The 24,118-nt window shown below is 35.9% G+C and overlaps 1 protein-coding gene across 1 annotated transcript; it reads right to left on the bottom strand.

The window, feature by feature from the left end:
- Positions 1 to 22,766: 22,766 nt before the first annotated feature.
- On the bottom strand, positions 22,767 to 23,507 carry LOC110696970 (cilia- and flagella-associated protein 251-like). The gene has a single exon (XM_021874305.1). The coding sequence runs from the start codon at positions 23,505 to 23,507 to the stop codon at positions 22,767 to 22,769; it is 741 nt and encodes a 246-aa protein (XP_021729997.1).
- Positions 23,508 to 24,118: the final 611 nt, after the last annotated feature.

Genomic DNA, 24,118 nt, shown 5'->3' with positions numbered 1-24,118 from the left:
GTCTTTTCTCGGCGGTTTGCCGTGGAAAACTTGCTCCTGAACTTGGAGGACAGATCATCCCAACCTGTTATGGAGCCTTGCCTTACTCCCTTGGAGATCCACGCTTGCGCGACCCCCTTGAGAGTGGTTGGGAAATATTTGCACCAAGTTGCCTCGGATCTGGGGCAAAGATGCATATGAGCCTCATACGAGGCCACGTGGTCCTTCGGATCCGTGGTCCCGTCATATGTGATATGCGACGGTATTTTAACCGTGGGTACGCGCTCTTCTAGTATCCATTGCTCGAATGGTGAACTAGCGGGAAGCATAATGGCCTTGCCCTTGTTCCTGGCCGAAGGGACCGCGCTCCGCCCTCTCAGAGAGGTAGGAGTGGTTTTCGTCCCTGGCTGGGAAGTCTGGGCCTCGGCTGCAGGGAACGTGAGGCGACTACGCACGCTCGGTTCCTGGCCGCCGAGTCGGTCAAGGACGCTTCTGCGAGCAGTCTCAGGTTCCCGGCGAGTAGATTCTGGCCGAGAAGCTGAGCTGCTGCTCTTATGCGCTGCTGGTCTTGAGGATGAGGATCCTTTAAATAATTGAGAGTTCTTCTTCCTCTGTTTTTCATTTTTCCAAGAATCCTCCTCCCACTCTTCCAGTTCCCGGAAGGAAGGAAGCTTCCCACCGTCATGGTCTAACTTCCTCCGCTGATGCCGGGTATGCGGAGGAGTTCGATCACGAGGCGGTGGCATATTCTGTGCCCTCATTGCCTCCATGAGTACTGCCAGCGCTCTTGCCACCTCTTCCGAACTGGGCCCCGTCAAAGGGGTCTCCGGCCGAGTGTGGGCATGAGGCCGTGCAGCCGATGGTTGGCTTCGGGACACTGAATATGTCCTATGATCAGACTGACCCCTGCTAGACCGAGAGTGGTCCGGCCTATATTGAGAGTCATGCATTATAGGAGATAGGGAATCCTCCTTGTGTGATCCTCCCCCCGAGCCGGCACCCTTGGGAGAGTTCCGGTCCGGCGAGGGCGATGGTGTAGGGGTTTTAGGCTTTTCGCCCGCTCCTTGACGGAGGCTTTTGCTCTTGCGGTTCTTAGCCATGGCTGCTAAGATAATTGCAAGATGATCTTGGTTAGGAATTTGGCTTAAAGATCTTTGAAAGTCTTCCCCACAGACGGCGCCAAATTGTTTCGGTTGAAAACAATGGGACCTTGCCGAAGGTCCACTAAAATGGAGAAGACTGGATTCGATCCAAGCTGTGTTGGGCCGAAGGTTTCCTGCACAGTGAACACACGTAAACTAGCCTCGGGGGTGTTTCCGAGGAAGGCCCCTCCGATGCTAAAGTCAGTACAATGTGTAAAAAGGAAGACACTATGCAAGAGAGTTTGTAGCTTGAGGCTTTTGTGGAGTATTTCTCAATGCAAGAATGAGCATATGAGTTGGAATAATCCGTGTATGAGATAATGTATGTGATGATGCATGTGTTGTTGTGTCTCGTATGTGATGTTATGAGATGTCTTATGTAAGAATATGACTCTCTCCTTGAATGTGTTAATATGAGGGCTTTTATACCTCATCATATTTGGAGAGGTTGGGCTTTAGCCCAATTGGCTTACTTTGTGGGCTGACTTTTGACTTTTGAGCAATTGGAGAGTTGAACCTTGACCTTGGGCTTTTAATTGGATCATTTAGTGCTCAGGCCCAATTTTGACTAAATTGGACCCAAACAATTTCTATGAGGTTTAGGCTGGTCTCGGTCGGCGTTAGGGAGGGGGAAGACATAGGGGTCGACGTCAGCGTTTGAGTAGGGGAAGGGAAGGGGTCAGGGGTGGGGAAGGTGGCTCGTGCGGTGGCCGACAAGGGATAAGGTGGAGGGGTAAGCTGGTTTTTTTTAATTAAATTAATAATAAAAATAATTTTAAAAAGTTAAAAACATTAAAAATAATTATATTTTCAGACCAATAAAATGATGACACGTGTCCATATAACCTATTAATCAGGTTACCAACATGTTACATTTTGTTTAAAGCGGATACCAATTAAAGGTTGTATTATTTTGAAATAATATTTGGCGAACCGCCATAAAGTTGTACAAGTATTATTTATGACAATTTTTCCAAAATTAAATAATAAATAATTATAAATACTACCTCCAGTTCATTTTAGTTGCAACAAAGTACAACTTTACGCAAATCTAGGCAAAACTTTTAAGGGGCTTAATGCATGTGAAGATTAAGTAATTAAGGGAGTAAAAAAGGAGGGAAACCATGTGGTCTTTTTTTTTTAATAAAGTAGAAAAAGTGGAAAACTTTGGTGAGGTGGACTTTTCCTACCCAAAAAAATCTGACTTTTCACATGAGTGGAAATTCCCTCCCTTAGTTCCAGCCAATTTTAAGAGGGAGTCCCCTTTTTTTTTATTTCCCACGAATTTCCCTCCCAAATTTTCAAGGCAAATTCGAAATTTTTGCCAAATACCCCAAAACCCGTTTTTGTTACCATTCAAATCAAATCCCATTATAAAAAGAGGACTTTCCAAACCAACTTTACTGTTAGTTTTTCAAGCAAAAGGTAGATCAGGGAGGGGTTGGGGGGGGGGTAGGGTGAATAATTTAATGTTTACAAAACACAAGCCTGCAAATTACACAAGCCTACAATTAATTTTAAATTAGCCTAAATTCACAGTGCTAAGTTAATCAAAAGCAGCATTCATGTTCAGTTCTTCTAGGCTCCGTTGAAGACCATCCAAAAATTCTAGCCACCACTTCATCACCTTCAGACAGCCTGAAAAAAAAGGTAAGGGACTCATGGCAGAGTTCTTTGAAGAACTCTTTTTTAATGAAAATCATTTGTACAATGAGGAGCAAACAATGACAGCATGACAGCATTTCACAGAAGAAGAAAGTGAAGAAGACAATAGCAACTCAGAAGAAGAAGCTGGTTATGATGCAGATGATGATGGTGAACAACATGGTCCACTACATATGTATGACAGACAAAGCAGAGAAATGACAGTGGAAGAAAAGCGCCAACTAGTTGATGAGATCATGCTCAATATGGAGGGGGACTCTTTGCCAAGAGGATTTTTATCCAGTTTGGCCAAAATTCATCATGTGCATAGATCAACAACAACAACAAGATGGTTTCAGGTAATTAAGCAACACATGTTAGATGGAAATGTTGTAGATGTTAGGACCAAAAAATTAGGTATTGTTGGCAGAAAACAAAAAGAGTACACTAATGAATTTTTCAACATCTATGCCTTTGTACAAGAGACAAACTGAAAGAGGATATGCTGCAGCACTTCATGTGTCTAAGTCTGCTATTCACAGGTTAAGGAAAAGGGGTAGACTGAGAACACACACAAGCACAAACAAACCAGCACTCACTGACAATCATAAAATAGCAAGACTAAAATGGGTTCTTAGTCACATTACCCCAATTCCAGCTGAAGGGGACCCTTCATTTGAAGACATGCAACAATGGATACACATTGATGAGAAGTGGTTTTTTATAAACCCAGAAACAAGGACATTCTATCTTCTTCCAACAAAAGACAATCCATACAGAGCACAACAGTCCAGAAGGTTTAAGGTGAAGGCTATGTTTATGGGCATGATAGGGAAACCATTGTATGATGCAAACAAACAACTCTTACATGATGGGAAGTATGGTCTATTCCCTTTTATGAAGTATGAGGAAGCAAAGAAAAAGAGTAAAAACAGAGACAAAGCCAGGGGACCATAGAGGCTAAGGCAATCTAGAGTATAAACAAGGAGGCAATAAGGGACATGCTAGTTAATCATGTGTTGCCCACAATACATGCACAATGGCCCCCACAGCTGCCCAAGGACATAACTATTCAATGGGACAATGCTAGGCCTCACCAAATACCACAAGATCCAGAATTTCAAGTAGCATGTCAAGCATATGGATTCAACATACAGTTTGTTTTTCAACCAGCTCAATCACCAGACATGAATGTTCTAGACTAAGGACTCTTCAATGTCATTCAATCACTGTAGTATCAGTCATTCCCTCAGAATTTAGATGATCTTATCAAAGAAGTTGAAATAGCATTCAAAGGATTTGATCCAGAGTTGAACAAATACAGTTGGATTACACTACAGTCATGCATGATTGAGGTATTAACAAGAAAAGGAGGAAACAACTACACACCATCACACATGAAAAAAAGAAGTCTATACAGGCAAGGTATTCTACCAGATTTGCTAGAGGTAGACAAGGAACTAATTGCAGAAGTTGTTAACTATCTTAATTCAATCACAATCCCAAGTACTGGTGCAAATGAATTCCAAATGGAAGTTGATGCAGATTGAAGAATACAAGGAAGCAAACTCATACCAGCTAAGGCAAAGACTGCCACACATAACCACTACAATCTTAACATGTTTTTTTGTTGTTTTGTTGGTATTGGTTAGGTGTATTTTGGTACATAATTAAGTTACACATTCTTAGGCAGTCTTGTATGCTACTTAAGTTTGGTTTTGTAAAAAACACAACCTTTTGTTATTAATGCAAACAGAACCTTTTTTGCTCACTAATCATCCATCAGAAAGGGTTACAGTTATCTTTCAAGGCATCAATGAGTTATGGTACCTCAATAGAAACCTCAAACAGAGGTAACTAGAGCACCCATGACACTCAAATAGCTATCAAATGAGTCCCTTCATCATTTGGATGGGATTCAATTCGATGCAAGTTGTGTGGAGGGGACTCAATGCACCACACAAAGGGGACTCATCAACAAAATCATACTAGCATTCCACCAACGCACCAGCACAACTAATCAAGTCAACTAATAGACCAATTCATATCCAAACAACAATTCATACCCAAACAACCAACAATTCATACCCAAACAACAAATCCAAACATAACAGGGGACTCATCAATTCATACCCAAACAACCAACACTAGCAGAAATAGCATAACAAAAAACAAGGGTCTCATCAATAGCATAATTAACCACAAATTGGAACAAAAGAAGAAGATTAGGGTATTAGAAATTACGCTGCCCAATTAGTATGGGGGAAGGGACTACTGGGGGTAGTAGATTTGGAGGTAAGCCACCAGTACGTCATCTGGATCCTATCCCCTTGGTAAGCCGGATCTCAGGCGCTTAGTACTAGCGCTAGGTCCAGACGTACTCCCACCCATCATGGGATGGGAACCGGTGGCTGAAGGACTTCCCCAGCAGTCAGCTCCTGGAACAAAGAAGACCAAGTATCAGAATTGGCGTCTAGTGGTGGTGAAGCAATTGGAACAGCCACCACAACAGCAGATCCACCCTCTTTGGTGGAAACAACCTCCCGATCTAGGCTGAGAGATGGCGGAAAAGGCCTTTTAGACCCAGAACACTTTGTCGGCTTCTCATCCTCGTCGCTTGAGATGTATTCAGCAAGCTTCGCCCCTACAATCTTTCTACGAGCAATTACAGAAGCACGACGGAGTGGCTTCATCACACCAGAACCACGACGAGGTATACACGTGGTAGCACCAGGTTTAGGTGGGGATCGTGTGGATCCAGAAGAAAGGGACTCATGGCTTACCAGATCTATAATTTTTGGTTGAGAAGAAGACATTTTAAGGGTGAATTAAGGTGAATCGTAGTTGAAAACCTAGAAAACGAAGAGAGAGAAAGAGGAAAAAACCCAGAATTTTTGAGGAGAAAGAGGAGGCGAAGAGGAGAGAGAGTAAGAGAGTGACAAATTTAAAAAGGTAGGGTTTGGGGAGGTGGGATTTCTGGAAAAAAATCCAGAATTTAATTGACTCAACCATTTTTAATCTGAATTGAATGCAGATTCAATGAAGGTAGTTGAGTGATGAAGGAATTTAAAGGAGAATGGGTAAAATTTGGTGGGAATAGTTAGGTTAATTAATTAAAACATAAAACTAAGGGTTCGTTTGGCATCGCTGTGTTTTTCCTGTTTTTTGGTTTTTTTGTATTTTAAAAGTATATTATATATGTCACATAATGAATCAAAAAATATTTAGACTTATTAAAATCATGATAATTTTGAAAACTGACAACAGAAAAGTGGAAACACCTTTTTCTTGTTTCCTGTTTTTGGTTTTTAGTTTTAAAAAAAAAAACAGGAAACTGAAAACTAAAAATGATGCCAAACAAACCCTAAGAAAATGAAATTAGGAGTGTTAATAAGATAGATTAGGAAAAAAGTAAGGGCATATATGTCATTTTACAACCCAAAAGTTACCAAATAAGGGAAAACAAAAAATTTGTTGCAAGTAATTTGAACCACCCAAAATGGAAATTGTTGCAAGTAAAATGAACCGGAGGTAGTATATAATCTATAACCCTTAAAAGTCAAAAGTGGGTATGAAAATTTCTACTTTTTGCTATTCCTTATGAACAGTGCACTGCCGTTTATGCCCCTAAGAATTTTGTATACTTTGCCCTTTTGTGTCTTTTTGATGCTTTAAAAAAAAAAAAAAAAATTCTGTTGTCGCTTTTGCCCCTAAGATTTTCTCATATTCTCTCTTCCCTTTGTTTTGTTTTAATTCTTATTATTGCTTTGCTGCCAGGTTTTGTACATGGACACCTCAACTTGGGAACTGAAGTTTAAGCATGCTCATTGATGGACACTTCAGCATATGTTTTTAGCTTGACAAGATTAATTTATTTTTATGGTTTCAGTAGATTATCGCGCTGAACATAATCAAGATTATGCAGCTATGTAATTTGTGTTCATGCTTTCCGATAGATTATTGTGGTGAATATAAGCAGGATTATGTAGCTATGTAATTGTAATTTTAGTCATTAATTAATTAAGTGATTTCTAGGTTGCTATGCTTGTAGTTTCTGTCATTCAAATTAATTTCCTCTATGGCTTTGAGTAGAATTATTATGTTTACTATAGTCGAGATTATGTATTATGTGTAATTGTTGTAATTGGGGAGTGATTTGTAGATTGTTATGCTTGTAATTTAAATATTGTGTTACACATTGTAGTTTCTTTTTGCTATAATTAATAAGGATCCTTTGGTTTTTTTAATGATTATATGTTGTCAAATTTTTGATTTGTTTGTCATTACTGTTTTAATTTATATCGTTTCAAATTAATTGTCTTTATATTTGTCTGGCTTTGATATTGTATTAAATTCTTAGTTTAGTGCTATTTTTTTATTTTATTCATTCGTTTCAGATTCATTTTAAATTTTATTTGGGTTTTTATATTGTATTTGGGTTGGAAAATGCATTTGGAGGGGAGCTTAGTCACTTAAGTAAAGTTACTTTGTGTCAAATATGATGTTCCATTTGCTTTACTAGGCAGCAGTCTGTCAATGGGAGTTCCAATTACCATGCACCTGATTGTCTGGTGGATAAAGGCTTGCTGCTTGGATATTAAGGTGAATCAGGCTGGGTATGTTATTATTCAGAGGTTTTTCAGGTGCATACGCATGCTACTAAACTATGATCTTCCTGATTTGCCTGTGTTAGTTATTTTGTATAAAGGGCAAGACTGGTTTGGTGTTCCATTATCAAAACAAATGCAGTAGCTTTTGTAAAAAAAAAAGGGAGATTGAAATAGTAGTAGGTAAGAAACCTTCCATTTGAGGCATTCTTCAATGAATTCCTGGTCTAGATTCAAGTATATTTTCAGCATATTATCCATAATAATTGACCTTCATTGTATTAACACAACATTGTATTTAACTTTGATATACTATACTTGACATTAAACTTTCAAATAGATGTATATATGGATAGCAGACAATCTGTATTGAATTGGACTTACATCATGGACTCTTTGCTTGTATTTTTTGAGACATCTGAGTGTTTATGTTTTTGCATAGTGTGGTTGTTGTTCATTTTGCAAACCTAATATCTTAGAGTTTAGAGTTTATTTAGATTTAGCATTGAAGAATGGCTTTCAGTGGCTGGTCTGGGTGATACATGGTTAATTATGGGTATATTATGGCATACATTGTTAGCTGGGTAATCTTTGGGTTTTTGCAGTCATATACACTTTGAATTGAAATTTGTGTTGTCATTTTTGGGTATACTATGAACATTAAATTGTACTTAAATTTTTTAGTCTACCATTTAGTTGCTTAATTAAAGATTTATTAACTGTTTATATTATTATTTGAGGGTGCAAATTATAAATTTAAGTATCTTTACTATATCTCTTAACCTGTTTGGTTAGATAATAAGTAATTGTTAATAGTTTATCTGGTAGAATAATAAGTGTTTGTTAGTCTTGGTGATGATATTTAGGTACGGTTTAGTTTTGTACATGGTTAATTTTTTGTATCAAGTCATGTTAATCATGTTAAATTTTAAAAATTAATTCTGAATTTGTTGTGTATTGTTGTTCATGTAGGTTTCAGCCATCATCTCCTGTTTCTCTCTGGTGTTGCAGAACATATTGTATGTGTTTCTGATTATTTTTTAAGATTTGTGTTATGGTTGATCTTTTGTGGATCAGAATGTATTGTATGTGTGTGTGGTTGTTGCTTTGCTTTCTTGTTATAATGTGTACTATTGGATAATAATAGTTGTGGCTTGTATAGGTATCTATTGTTGTGGTTGATTATGTTGGCATGTATATAATTGTTGTTTTGTTTATATATTTATATGGTATGTGTGTTTGGTTTATTTGGATGTGTATTTAATATAAGTTAGAGTTTTGTTACCTTTATGGCTATAGAGTGGACTTATTGTTGTTGTTTTAGAGCTAGCATATGTGTTGTTTGTTTTTGTAGTTATCTATAGTGTTGCATGAACGATTGTAGTGGTCCAAGAGTGCTGGGAGGTAAATATCTTGAGGACAGTGGTTTATTTGTAGTCTTTTTTAGGGTGCTGGCATTGTGAGTCACCCTCATCACTTGCTCTGATGAAGTCTGAGTGACTTAGCTTCTGATAGTATATATTGATCATGCGCACAGGTCATGGGGTCAGAACCATTGCAAGTTACCATTTCTTTCCAGTGCTTGCTGAATCAGGTTATTGGTTTCCTGAAGTTAGCACCTCCAATTTATAGTTTGGCTGGGGATTCTAGGAATGCTGTTGACCTTTCTCTTGTTACTGATTGCGTCCTTTCCCCGTACATCTTTGAAGGTGGTCCTGCTGTGACTCTAGATGCTTCGCGTGAAAAGGCTGCTGAACAGGCTACTCGTTTTCTGCGTGTAGAATATGGTTTGCAGATTGATGATCTGACTACTGAAACCATGTACAGGCTAGATATGTGTGCTTTCCTTTATGAGATGAAGCGCATATCACTGGATTCATTGAATAGGCCTGCGGCAAAGGGGGTGCCAAAGTGGCCTGTTCCACCAGTCAAGAAACGGGGTGATAAATGTATATGTATTGATTATATTGATGTGCTGCGTGTATTGACAGCTGCTACTAAGGCTAGAGTTTCTGGAGTTGAAGCTGCTGAGCTTGCTGCAGGGAAATGGGTGTCTTGGTTGACAGTTTACCTTGTTGATAGTGTTGGAATGGAATGTGTGTATAGCTCTGTGGCTAGCAATTGCAAACATGCAAAACAGGATGCTGCTAAGCGAGCTGTGAAGTTGCTGCGTGTTCGTTATAATGTGGATGTGGTTGATCTGAATCATGGAATGGAAGTGTATTCTGGAGTTAAGTGTGCTTTAGCTAGGGAAAGCTACATGTCAGTCAGGGAACGTGTGTTGGGAAGGCAAGGAGAATTACATTTGGCTCCTTATATTGGTGGAAGTGATTTCTTGACTCCTCGATTTGGTTATCATAAAATCCCAACACCTGCACTTCCTCCTGCAGCCCCTCGTAAGCCTAAGGCTTCTTCTTCGTTTGGGGAGCATGCCGCTGATCGTTCTGTCTCAATTCCTGATGCTTTAATTGTTTCGGTTCCTGATAACCTGGAGAAAGTGTTAAAGCGTAGGAAAATATAGTTTGAGTAGGTTGTAGGCTTGCTGCTTGGCTTGAACTTGGTAGTATCTGGGCTAAGGGCTGAATGCAGCGTTAGTTTATTTAGTTTTTTAGCTATCTTGCTGCTGATGTAGGCTGACTTGTTTTTGAAATTAAGATTGTAATGGCACTATGTAGAATGTAATGTGTTAGTTCAGTTCAGCGCTACATCATGTAATGCACTCTTATTTCTTTGAAATCAATGAAATGTATGTTTTGCCTTATTTTGGTATTTCAGTTGTGTTCGTATCCTACCATATTTATTTCAGATGAGCTTGCCTATTCTTGTTGAATATTCTAATTAGTTTCATGTCTGTATTAATTGAAACTAACAGGTTATCACCAATTTATTACATTCCAGCTTGTTAGCTCAGGCTGCTTTGAAATGGGTATGTATTTTGTGCATATCTAATTAGGATAAACAAAATACTTTCTTTGTTAGAAACAGTATAGAATAGGCCAAGTATTGTGTATATCATTTACTTCAGTGATTATTAGTGTTCAGATGGTTATTAGTGCTCATTTCAGATAAACAACTGTATAATGTAAAGAGTGTTAACAACGGACTAGCAAACGATCACGTGCAATTGGTGGCTGTGTAGAGCCAATTAAAATCAGGTTTGGATTGAGTGCTCAATCTTTTTCCTGATTATTAGGTGTGTGCATGTTGAATTTATTTTTATGTGTTAGATGTTTTTAATGTAGTAAAGTGGTTGATGTTGGTGTAAAGAAAGTGTGTAAGAGCAATGGGAATGAAGTGGCTGATGCTGGTGCAAAGAAAGAGAGTAAAAGCAATGGCAATAAGAAGGCAACTATAGCAAAAAACAGTAAGTTTCTCCTTTTAGTATTGTTTTTAAAATTCCAAGAGGCTTATAGTTTGTGTGATAATATTGAGTATTTTTTTTTTTAAATTAGAGGGAGCGATTGTTGTTGTTACTTATCTAGAGCGCATAGATGGAATTACGAAAACAAATTCAGTAAGGTTGTAACACTTTCATCAAATATTGAATGCAACTTTGCATTTAAGGCGTGCTTTTGCTCATTGATATTTCTTTTTTGTGTCCTTAGTGAACCTGGTGAAAGCAGTGCGCAGGGTGCACGTAGGAACTATAAATTACCAGATCAATCTAATAAAAAGAAAAAACAGCTGCCTGTTCTAAAGCAATCTAAGAAAGGTAGTAAACAAACTCCTGCTCCTAAAAAGAAATGTGTGTGTTTTTTATTGAATAGTTCTTATGTTGTTTTATGTGTGTTCGATATTTTGCTGTATTAATTTTTGCTTTTCATAGATGAACCACCTGCTGTTATTGGCCAGCCACTTCCAACAGCTTCTCATCAGATGGAAGCTCCTCATTACTGTACTAAGTGTGGTGCTAAGAAGTTTCAGTATGTGTGGCTTCATTTTTGTTGTGGAAATGGAAGTATTAAGATTGCCACAAATGAGTTGCCTGCTGAACTTCACCGTCTCTTTACATCCCAAGATGAGGATGCATTGCATTTTAGGCAATATGTTCGAATGTATAACAGTTTATTTGCGTTCTGTTCGCTTGGAGGTGATTATAATGCTAAAACTGAAAAGGGAATTTATGTATTCTTACTACATGGACAAATATATCATAATGTGCCTGATTTGTTGCCTGAAGAGGGGAAGCCAAAGTTCTTACAGCTTTATTTCTATGATGCACACTTTGAAGCTGTAAACAGAACAAGTGCTTTTCCTGAGGTTAGAGGAGACATAATAGACATTCTGATGCGGGTTACAAGTGCAAACCCATATGCTTGTTTCTTTAGATCTCTAAGAGAGCTAACTATAACCGAGACTACACAAATTGTTATTAATCAAAGCACGGTGTTAGACCAACGAGTGTATAATGCGCCTTCAGCTAATGAAGTTGCTGCTATCTGGCCTGACAGCATGTCTTCCAGTGATTATAATGGTCCACATATAATTGTATCAGGCAAGTCTACTAAAAAACATTGTATATGTCATTATTATGGATGCTATGATCCATTACAGTATCCTCTTCTCTTCCCATATGGTGATTGTGGGTGGACTCAAGGTCTTCGAAAAATTTATGGAAGTTCTCATCAGGAGGCCCTAATGGATGTTAATCCTGTTTCTTCATGTGTTGTTCATACAGAAGAAGATCTATTAGAGGAAGAGGCTAAACGTATGACTTTATAGGCAATCAAAATAACATTCTTATTCAATATATACATATGTATCTGTGTATTACTTGACTTATTTGTTTTACAAATTTTGTGTATAGGTTCAGCTGACTCTTCAGGGAATTCTAACAGGCATATTTCTCCAAGAGAATACTATGCTTACAAGATACAAATCAGGCCAAGAAGCATGTTGCTTCGTGGAGGTCGTTGTTTTCAGCAATACATAGTTGATATGTATGTCAAGATTGAAAATACCAGGCTTGATTTTTTTAGGAGGAATCAGCAGACAATTAGAGCAGATTTGTATCAGGGAATTCTAGATACTGTTGAAGATGGGGAGAAGAGTGCAAATAATATTGGCCGGCGAGTAATCTTACCTCCAACCTTTATAGGTGGACCTCGTGATATGAAAAGGCGCTATTTAAATGCTATGGCTCTTGTTCAGCGATTTGGCAAACCAGACCTCTTTGTTACCATGACATGCAATGTCAAATGGCCAGAAATAGTTGCTGAGCTTGTTGAGGGTGAGGTTGCAGCTGATCGACCAGATGTTGTTACTCGTGTTTTTAGAAGTAAGTTAATTGCTTTGAAAAAGCAAATAATGGAAGAAAAGGTGTTTGGTGAGGTGGCAGCTATGGTGTATGTTGTAGAGTTCCAGAAACGAGGTCTTCCACATGCTCATTTCCTTATAATCTTAGAAAATAGATATAAACTTAGAGGCCCTTCAGATTACGGTAAATTTGTTTGTGCAGAAATCCCTTCTACTGATTCTCCTCAGCTACGTGCTAGCATACTGAAGCACATGATGCATGGTCCTTGTGGTAGTATGAATCTTCGGTGTGGATGCATGAAAAAACAGATTGGAGATCAGGCTGTTTGTAAGTATAACTATCCTAAGGCATACTTAGAAGAAACAACTACTAATGAAGATGGTTATCCATTGTATAAAAGGCGACACACAGGAGAGCAAGTCAGAATTCATGGTGCTGATCTTGATAACCGGTGGGTTATCCCTTATAACCCATACTTATCTTCGTTATTTGACTGCCATTTAAACGTATACTTATCTTCGTTATTTGACTGCCATTTAAACGTTGAAGTGTGCTCTACCATTCAAGCAGTTAAGTACCTTTATAAGTATGTCTACAAGGGTCATGATCGTGTTTCTTTTAATGTTGTTGGAGAAGGTAGTCAGGGTGTTGATGAGATTGACAATTTCCAAGCTGGTAGATGGGTTTCTCCTTGTGAAGCAGCGTGGAGAATATTTGGTTTTGACTTATTTGAAATGACTCCTTCTGTCACGCTTTTACCTGTGCATTTACCAAATATGCAAACTATATATATGAGATCGCATGAGCAACTTGACTCAATTGTTAGAAATGAAAAAAGAAGTCAAACAGCTCTAACAGAATTTTTTAGTAAAAATGCATCCATGCCTGGAGGTACAGGTCTTCGTTATACTGAAATGGTCTCAGAATATAGATGGGATCATGGCAAGAAAACTTGGATTAAACGGAGCTACAAAACAAAAAATGTTTCTCGGATGGCATTTGTAGTTCCAGCAGAAGGTGAGCGTTTCTTTCTTCGTTTATTGCTTGGTAAGGTCATAAGTCCTGAGTCTTTTGATCATCTGAAGACTGTCAATGGAATTCTATACCCTACATTTCAAGAGGCTGCTATTAAACAAGGGTTGTTTCAAGAAGATAGTGCAACTACTGCTTGCTTACAGGAAGCAGCAGAAGCACAAATGCCTTCAGCAATGAGGCAACTCTTTGCAACAGTATTAATCTTTTGCCAGCCAAGTGACCCAAATGCACTTTGGGAACGCTTCTATGGTGCATTTTCTGAGGATTTCAAGCACAAGCATCCAACTTCCCAGTCTAAAGTTATGCAATTAACTGTGAGGGAAGTAGAGCAGAGCTTGGAATCTATGGGGAAGTCATTGGAAGATTTTGAATTAGGCCATTTAATTGATGATGCAGATGATGGGATTCGCATTACTAAGGATATTGTAGATGCTCTCGAAGCACCTATTCCTCCAGAATGTGTTGATTGTCGAGCTAAGTTAAATGCAGCTCAGGCAAATGCATTCAATAGAATCATGTGGCATATTCAGAATGGCAAACCTGGTTGTTTATTTGTAGATGGCCCAGGCGGAACTGGTAAAACATTCTTGTATAATGCTTTGTATGCTGAGGTACGATTGGCAGGCAAAATAGTTTTGCCTACAGCAACATCAGGAATTGCAGCTTCTAATATCCTCTCTGGCAGAACAACACACTCTAGATTTAAAATACCTTTAGATTCAGAAGTATCACTTGCTTGTGATGTTCCTAAGCAAGGAAGCTTAGCTGCTCTAATAAAAGAAACTGTTCTTATAATATGGGATGAAGCTTCTATGGCACGTAGGGAGAATATTGAATCTCTAGACTTATTGTTACGAGATTTATGTGATCCTAACATGCTTTTTGGTGGGAAGGTCATTGTTTTTGGAGGAGATTTTAGGCAGGTACTGCCTATTTTACCTCGTCGCACACAAAAAGAGGTTGTTGGTGTAAGTGTAGTTAGTTCTTACATTTGGCCCTTGCTTATTAAATTTTGATTGACAGAAAATATCAGGGCTAGAGAAGACCTCCCATATTCAGAATTCCTTCTTTCTTTAGGAAATGGTCGGTTACAAACAGTTGAAAATGCTTTTGTTTAGCTGCCAGAGCAAATCATTAAGTATTATACTCCAGCTGATAATCCTGTGTCTATTATGGGTGCAACTATCTTCCCTGAAATTGCTACTCCAGGATTTGATAGTGCCATGTTTAACGAAAGAGCAATTCTTACGCCTATGAATGAGGATGTTGATGCCATTAATGAGTATTTGATTGGTTTGTTCCCTGGTGTTTCTACCACATATGAAAGTTATGATTCAGTGCTTGATGATAGCTGCACTCTATATCCTACTGACTTCCTCAATACACTTTGCCCAGGTGGAATGAGTCCTCACCAACTTGTGCTGAAAATTGGCAGTCCTGTTATTCTTCTACGAAATTTGTTGCCCTCTAAAGGCATGTGTAATGGAACTCGTCTTATTTGTAGACGGTTCCTTCCTAATTCTATTATTTGTGAAATTGCAACGGGGCATTATAAAGGCACGTTTTATTTCGTACCTCAAATCAACCTAAGGCCTTCAGCTTCTTCTAAATATCCTTTTCAGTTTGAGCGAATACAGTTTCCATTGAAGCTAAGTTTTGCTATGACTATTAATAAGTCTCAGGGCCAGACACTTGGTCAGGTGTTAGTGTACCTTCCACAACCATGTTTCTCTCATGGTTAGTTATATGTTGCTCTTTCTCGTGCCAAAAAATCTGGTAAGGTGATTGTCTATACACCTCAACCGTCAGCAGCTATTCATAAAGGAAGTATTAGAAATATTGTGTCATATGATGTGTTACGCATAGCTAATATTATTTAAAATGGTATTTTTTGCATAGGCTTAGTTTTTTCGTTGTTACTTTGGTATGTATATTTAAACGGCCTTTTGATTGCTAATATATTGCCCATTTATGTGAGTCCTCTTTAACTTGTGTTGAAAATTGGCGGTCCTGTTATTCTTCTACGAAATTTGTCGCCCTCTAAAGGCATGTGTAATGGAACTCGCCTTATTTGTAGACGGTTCCTTCCTAATTCTATTATTTGTGAAATTGCAACGGGGCATTATAAAGGCACATTTTATTTCGTACCTCGAATCAACCTAAGGCCTTCGGTTTCTTCTAAATATCCTTCTCAGTTTGAGCGGATACAATATCCATTAAAACTAAGTTTTGCTATGACTATTAATAAGTCTCAAGGCCAGACACTTGGTCTGGTATTAGTGTACCTTCCACAACCATGTTTCTCTCATGTATATGTTGCTCTTTCTCGTGCCAACAAATCTGATAAGGTGATTGTCTATATACCTCAGCCGTTAGCAGCTATTCATAAAGGAAGTATTAGAAATACTGTGTCATATGATGTGTTACGCTTAGCTAATATAATTTATAGTGGTATTTTTTTGCATAGGCTTATATTTTTATTTAATTAAGGACATTGGATTTGACATACTGTAATTTATAATAGCTATGTTGTTTGTTTCACAAAATTGGTCATATTTTGGTACTCATCTATAATAAATTGTTTAAATAGTTTAATCTAAATGGCTGCATTTCTACTTAGTATATCTATACTTTAGATTTGCTCAATCAAGGTGGATGTAAACAAATAATAACATATTTCATGTTATAATTTAAAGTTTGAGTATATCGTGTAGTTTACATTACTATATCAATGAGAAACAAATGATGCATTATATATACTAATATTAGAGAATTTAAGTAGGCAAGAGGGGAAAAAAATAATAAAAAGGAAGTGTAAAACAAGTTATGATTTCTTGTTATATTTTGATTAAATTTTAAAATAAAAGGACAAAATGCTGTCCATTTAAATTTACCTAGGTCAAAAGAGTAGTCAAATCAAGTTAATCAGATATCTTAGTAAAGTAAAGTAAATCTCAGTTACTTGTATCAATGTAGAATTGAGAAATGGGAAGCTATTAATATCCAATAGAAATGAACAAAAGCTATTTTCCACTGGATATTACACATGACTGTTTTTCCAGCCAATTAAAATGGTACACCTATTAAAATAAGTTCAGCTTATTGAAGTTTCTGTTCTATATAAGGTTATCTTATCCTACCAGCATGTACATCTAATCCTCTTTTGCGTTTGAGCTCCTTTGCAGACTATACTCTCTGATATTCTTCTGCTAAGGTAAGCACATTAATGGGTGTATTCTCAAGTTATCTTGTTATTTTGTTATTACTTATCTGCATTTATTATTGTGCTTTATTTTGTTTGATCTTGTATATTGCTATACATGATGCACATGTTATTTGTTTTGTCTGTAAGCATTAAAGACATGTGTAGATTGTCATTATAATTTTCATTGAACATAAAATAGCCTGCTTTCATTCTTTGATGTGTTCTTGCAAATGTACCAAAATTCATTTAATGCATACTATTACTATGGATCTATTTGAATGCTTCTTATATATAGTGATCAGTAGCAAGAAATATTTTGTCTGCCTTTACTATGCTGCTAAATTAATTGAGCTTGTTATACCTTATTACTTTGACAATATAGCTTTTATGGTGAATAATTATATTACCTTTAAAAAAAAGAATGGCTTTTGACTTAAACAAAACATGTTATACATTAAGCATGCTTTTATGTCTTACTTATAAGCATTGACTGTCTTATTAATGTTATCTTTACTATATGTTGTATGGATTAATATGATTTCTGCTTGACTATATATTGTGTGGCATTCAATATTGATAAATATTAATTATAAATCTTAACTTTATTAACCTTTATAGATGAAACCTCAATATGTTCCCTTAGACAAACTAACTCCCAAGCATAAGAAATACAAGATTAAAGTTAAAGTCAAGGAAAAGTCTCCTGCAAAGTATCCAGAAAACAAAAAGGCTTTTCAGAAGCTTGTTTTTGAAGATGATGAGGTATTAACCAGTTATCATTGAGTCTATACTTAATATATGTGGATAGATATAGTCTGACTATTTAAAATGGTATGTATATAGGGCAACAAAATCAGAGGAACTCTATTTGATGATGAGATTCAGAATTTCCAGGATATATTAGAACATGAAAAGGAGTATATCATTGCAGATGCACCTATCAGAAACACCAATGCAGTGTATCGCCATAAGGAAGGTGATTATTACTTGTCATTTGGAGGGTCAACTGCAATTCATCCATTGAACCCAAACACTGGTCCTATATTGCCAAAGTACATTCCTATTGCTGAAGTTCCACCAACAAGCAGTGAAGATGATCGTTTTGGTAAAATATACTTTTCTTTTGACATGTTTTAAAACCTATCTGTTGTTCTTAAGAATGTCCTGATGTTGTGATTATGAAAACAGACATCCTTGGAGTTGTGGTGTATATGGAAGATGTGCGTAGGAAAAAAACAACCAGTGGCTATGAGTTTGATGTGCGCGATGTTATTGTTGTGGATGATAGTGTGCAAAAGTCAGTGTACTTTCATGCAAATCTATAACAACATCAATTTATTTTATTATTAGTTTATTGATACCTTGCTACATGTGTAGGCTTCGCGATGGTCTTGTTATTTCTCTGTATGGAGAACTTGCTACAAAGGATTGTGCTAAACTGACAGCCTGGTGTGAATCTTACATGATTGTTAGCTTCCGGCATCTGCAGCCTGCAACCCATACTGGTTTAAGCTTCTCTTGTTGTTGTTATAATGCCTGATAGATTATATGTGTGCATTGACTTATAGATTTTGCTCTAGGGTTTTCGTTGTCATCATCCATGTCAACAACAATTGATACTAACCCCACTGGACCGGAAGTGAATGCATTAAAAGCTTGGTAAGTTCATACATTGTATACATCAATTGAGGTTGACTTTAAATAATTCTTACTTAATCCTTATTTTGCTTGATATAGGGTACTAGAGAATCAGGATCGTCTTTCTGTTCATATTGGTCATCAGTTATCAATTAGGGAGGGCAGCAACTCTGATGTTATTATGGCTATCAAAGATCTGAACAAGAAAACGGTTGTTATATTTTGTTTTATTCTATACATAATTTATTTCTTGACACGACATGTTTGATGTAAGGTTATTGTTTGCAGTCAACTACAGCAATTGCATATGAACGTCACTGGCTTAAGGTAACAATTCCAGATGCCAAAAAGGAAGATGTTAATGCTCATATTGGATGTAATGCATGTGGGAAACATTGTGATAATGTGGAAAATGTCAAGTTTTATTGTGATGTTTGCAATGCTCAATGCATTGCAGAAAAGAGGTACATGTTACCAGCCATAAGTTGATTCATAATGCATAGCTTTATATTATTAACTAAATGTATTTCTTTGCAGAGTCAGTATGACTTTCACTGCAGCTGATGACACTGATAGCATCCGTTTAACTGCATATGGGAAGCAATGTGAGGCCTTGCTACGTCTTAAGGACACTGAACTTATACAGAAGAAGGTATATATTTTTATATTCTTGAATATGTTGTTACTTCATTTCACTACTAACTTTAGTATTATTATTTGTGGTTTCTATGTTATTTAACAAATGTGATTTCATGTGCAGCAAACAGACTGGCCTGAGTTTGAATCCATAGCTGCTGAGTTCAAAGAAAACCCATTTAAGATCGAAGTAGGTCCAACTGGTGCAATTAGGAGGATTGGTTATCTGAAATGGGTTGTGAAATCTGTTTTATTCGAGTGATGTTCCAGCTGCTTAGACATTGGGCTTCCGGTAGGAACACCATTCTTTGGCATCAACCACTTAGTTATTTTGGATGTGTTCCTACTTGACACCTTTTACAACATTGCTATATTACAAAACTTTATTTCATAAATTTGGTTATTTCCTAAATGTCTTGTACTTTTGAACTATTAAAATGTTGTTATTTGGTTTTCTTTTGAATTCTACTAGGTTGTTTTTGGCATATTTATAAACACCTTAACTACCTATTGTTGTATTTGCTATCTGATAAGTTTGGTGTTATAAGGTAACTTATCATGAGCTATGGCAACATTATTTTTATTTCATGGTCTTATGAAGTGCTTTTCTTTGTTTATACAATATGGTTTTCTATTGTACTAAATTAGAAATGTTATACTTTCATGAGCTTATGATATAGCTTACTTCCAAGCTGTTATGATCTAAATGTATGCATCGCAAAAAAAAATTGAACGCGATAATTTATAACTAAAGAACTCATTATTTACTGCATGGATTTCTAATTAAACACCCATTACTACATAATATTTCGCATAATCTATCATATCTTATCATTCTTACTTAATTTAAACTAATATAAACTACTACCAAAACCAATAATCAATGCTTGCTCTTTCACAACCTTCTGGATACTTATCTTGACACAATGCGGGAGTCTTCACCGTGCATAATTGTTGCTTCACCCGCATTAGTGGTAGCAAGCATTGCTCCTTCAGTCACTTGTGCTGTGCACATTGAAGCTTGACTTTGCTCAACCAATGATGCAGAATTATCACAGTCACTCTGAATACTATGCTTAATCTTTTTCCCTTTTTTGGTCATTTTGATTTCAGAAATTTGATTTTTAACCTCATGTAAATGCATTTCTAGATCTACTATTCTTTTTCTAACATCCAAGCAAGTGATCTTTGCATTTGACAATTTACCCTCTAAGTGAGCTTCTTTATATAAAAGCTCTTGAAGCTTAGCTTCTATCTTGCGTTTTTGGCAAATAGAAGTTTGCTTACAAACTGAAGATAAATGCTTTTCTGCCATGTGAAAAAAATGAGCCTGTAGAAAATACTTTGGTTGCCTAACTTAAATAGCACTCATATATAGAGTTCAATTGTAAGGTACCAAAAAGTAGTCACCATTTGTTATAATCTTAATAGCTATTCAGCAACAACAAACACAACAACCTATTATCTAAAGGGTAAATGACAGCATGTCAAGTTTCAAAAAGCTGTATGAATTACAATCTTAGCAAAGCTGGTTGCAACTCAAGAAGTCACTTATCATGTCACATAATAACCCTTGACAATGTATGAAGACAATACATTACCTGCTGGATATATTGAATAAAAGTGAATGACTAGGTAAGAAGAAATATAAATATATCTACCATAATTCAAAGAAAATAGATTAGTATACTTTATATCCTGATATTGAAATCAGAACATCAATAACATAGGCATTTCTAAATCATGTTTCAAAGTGAGCTGCAATTTAATATTGTTTACTAGGCTACTTTATATTGTAGATTAAATTAAGCTTATCTAATTATCTTACCTTAATTTGCTATTTTTCATGCAAAGATTTGTTTTAATGATAATGTATTCAGCTCCATTATCTTCCTACTTACATAAGTAGCTTCATTTTTAATAGCTTCATTGTTACTATGTATCTGAACTTTACTTATTTTGTGCCTACTTATATAAGCAACCTACTTCAGTAGCTTTACTATGCATCTAATGTATACCAAAATATTGTTATCTTTTGTTACTCTATCATTTTCTGGAGAGAGTAAATCAAAATTGACAAGTATTAAGAGAATAAAACATTAAAAGTAAACTCAAATATGTAAAAAAAAAAAAAAAATAGATAGTAAAACATATAGAAAGATTAAAGTATAAGTCAATCTTAGGGGCAAAATCAGGTGCACATAAGCTAATAGCAACTTTGCATAAAAATTACTTTAGTAAAGTATATAGCCAAAATTGGGTGCACACTACCTAAAAAAATATATTGCATAGGTATCACTTTAGCAGTGTAATTCAATTGGTGATTATATATAATTAGACTCAAAATTAGGTGCATAGTAAAACTTATACTCTGACCTAGGATTATATAGAAGAATAATATTTTAGTCTACATTACCAACAAAATCAAACATAAGGTAGTAGATATCTTAACAACATGCACCAAATATGTAATGCCATGTTATTTAATATTCTAGATTCATAAGATAGGAATCTTATAGCATTATGTAAAGTTTTGCTTACTTTATTTGCATTCTATATGTTGCATTTAATATAAAAAATTTAGTATCTACTATAAAAGAGCATATCATTGTATATTGAGTGTTTAGGAAAGCTAAAAATCAAGTATAAGCAGATATCAATGTAGATATCTACAGTTCAAAGGACACAGAACAAGCAACCTTTGTAAAAAAAGCATACTCAGAACATACAACATCATGACTATTATAATAGCATAATTTAATTCAACTGCAACATAATTTCAAAAGTGTAAATGAATCAAACTTAAGTAATCATCTTATCTAATTCTGCAGTTTTTACAAGCATGATCATTAGTTCAATACAGATTAATTATGAGTAAAGTGTTTAATAAAGTCAAATATTTAACTCAAAAATGTTGTTTATAAAATATATATTTACATTATGTTTAATTCTAAGTACTATTCTTAAGCTCTAATCCTCCTATTTACTGATCATCTCTCTGCTATTGTATGTCTTTTTTGCTATTCTATTTCCTGCTAGCTATTCTATTTCTTTTTTGGTGTGATTCTAATTAATGCTATCAATGTATACTAAATATATATTAATTTGCCATTGCTAGAATGGAAACACCTTAAAGGTATTCTAACACTATAATAATCATAAGTATAAAAATAGAACTATTTCATTTAACTCATTAGTTATAATTTCTCATTCAAGTCAAGTGTATGTATATATAAATTCCATATCAACTTCCATCGTGATTCACATAACTCACAAAAGTACCTCATTAACAAGACTTATCATTCTTAAATAAGGTAATGCACAATCCCATAAAAAAACAATACAAAATATTTATGTACCAATCAAACATAAAAATTGGATTGTTTCATAAAATCACAACACAAAATGATTCACCAATTTAAACCCAACTATTTATATACTATTCAAACTTAATAATGTCATACAAAATATTCATATCCATAATCAAGGTCAAATGCATATAGCCATAAGACCTATATAACCCAAAAACTATTGTTCACTTAAACAAACCAAAATAGATAAAAGTAATTCTTCCATTACAATTCACATATACTATTTAATAATATAAATCTTAAACAAACTAATCAATCAGAATTAAAGCCATAAGCATCGCTGTTAGAATGAGAAACCTCAGGGGAGTGATAATGGTATGGGTAACCAATATCCTCTTCTGAGTCATTATTATACCATGAATCTTCTTCCTCTGCGCTTTGCTCCTCCTCGCTCTCCTCTTCTGCTTCCTCCTGTGACCCCCTTTCCTGCTGCTGTTGTAGCCCCTGCTGCACTGCATCAGCACTCTGAACCCCAGCAATCGGTTCCTCTTCCTCTGCTTCAGAAAACGCCGCCACCGTTGAATCAATTACATGCTTCACTATGTCCTCATCGTCGCTGATATCCATATCAGCCTCCCCTCCTTTAACCTCCGCATCAAAAGCCAATTTACCACCACCGCATTGATCCCTAATTTTAGACGGCTCACCTTGAACACCCACATATCTTATCATTCTCACTGGCTCGTCCTCTTCATCAGAATCGCATTCAATTTTAATTGGAGTATCATAATTACTTCCAGGATCAGGTTCTTTACCCTTGCCTTCGGGGATCACCTTCTTTTCCTTGCTCTTCCTCTTAGCAACTTCAGTGCACTTAGCTAATTGTGCATCACAATCTTTCATTTGATCCATCAATTCACCGAGTTTCTTTGTAGCTTCAGTTTGGACATTTGCAGTTGCGACATATTGGCCACGCAAATTATCCTTGCGCTTCTCTAAAAAATTTATGTACCAATCATTAAAAATAGTATCATCATCCTCATTTCCAGCCATGGTTATGAGTTACTTTTCTACTGAAAACACCAGAGAAGAAAATTAAAATAAAAAGAAAAGTTTCTCAACTTTCGAAGAAAAGCAGAACAAATAAGAATAAAAGAAAATTAATGGTTTTCCAACTTCCAAAGAAAAGCAGAGCAAATTTTGGGAAACGTGTGATGATCAATTCTTTCTTTTATTATAGAGCAAACCGTCCCTAATAAACATCACGTCTTTTCAATTGTCTATCATACCATGCAGGAGAAGAAGAGTTGCATTGTCTCATATAACGCACCTGTTCGAGCATACATTTCGGTTATAGGCGTACATATAAATAATCTCAAAATAGATACGGAGTAATTTTTTTAAACATATACAAAAAGACTCTTATACTATAGTTTTACAATTTATTCCAACACTTTTAAGTGAACAAATTATTTTAAAACGTATTTAGTTTGAACAATTTATTTTAAGTTGATATTAGACAATTTATGTTAATCATGACCATTTTCAAGATCTAAATTAATCTTAAGGATTGGACAATTTTTTTTAAATATAATTGTGTACTTATTATTATAATATTGTCGTTTAGTCTATTAGACACTATAAATTTATATAATATAATTCAA

The sequence above is a fragment of the Chenopodium quinoa genome, unplaced genomic scaffold (assembly GCF_001683475.1).
Source record: "Chenopodium quinoa cultivar QQ74 unplaced genomic scaffold, ASM168347v1, whole genome shotgun sequence".
Classification (NCBI taxonomy): domain Eukaryota; kingdom Viridiplantae; phylum Streptophyta; class Magnoliopsida; order Caryophyllales; family Amaranthaceae; genus Chenopodium; species Chenopodium quinoa.
The sequence above is the reverse complement of the archived record's forward strand: the minus strand, read 5'-3'. Positions and strand labels throughout refer to the sequence as shown.

What these genes read in the sequence shown, in the direction of transcription:
- LOC110696970 (XM_021874305.1), bottom strand. Translation starts at nt 23,507, where the DNA reads ATGGCTGGAAATGAGGATGATGATACTATTTTTAATGATTGGTACATA.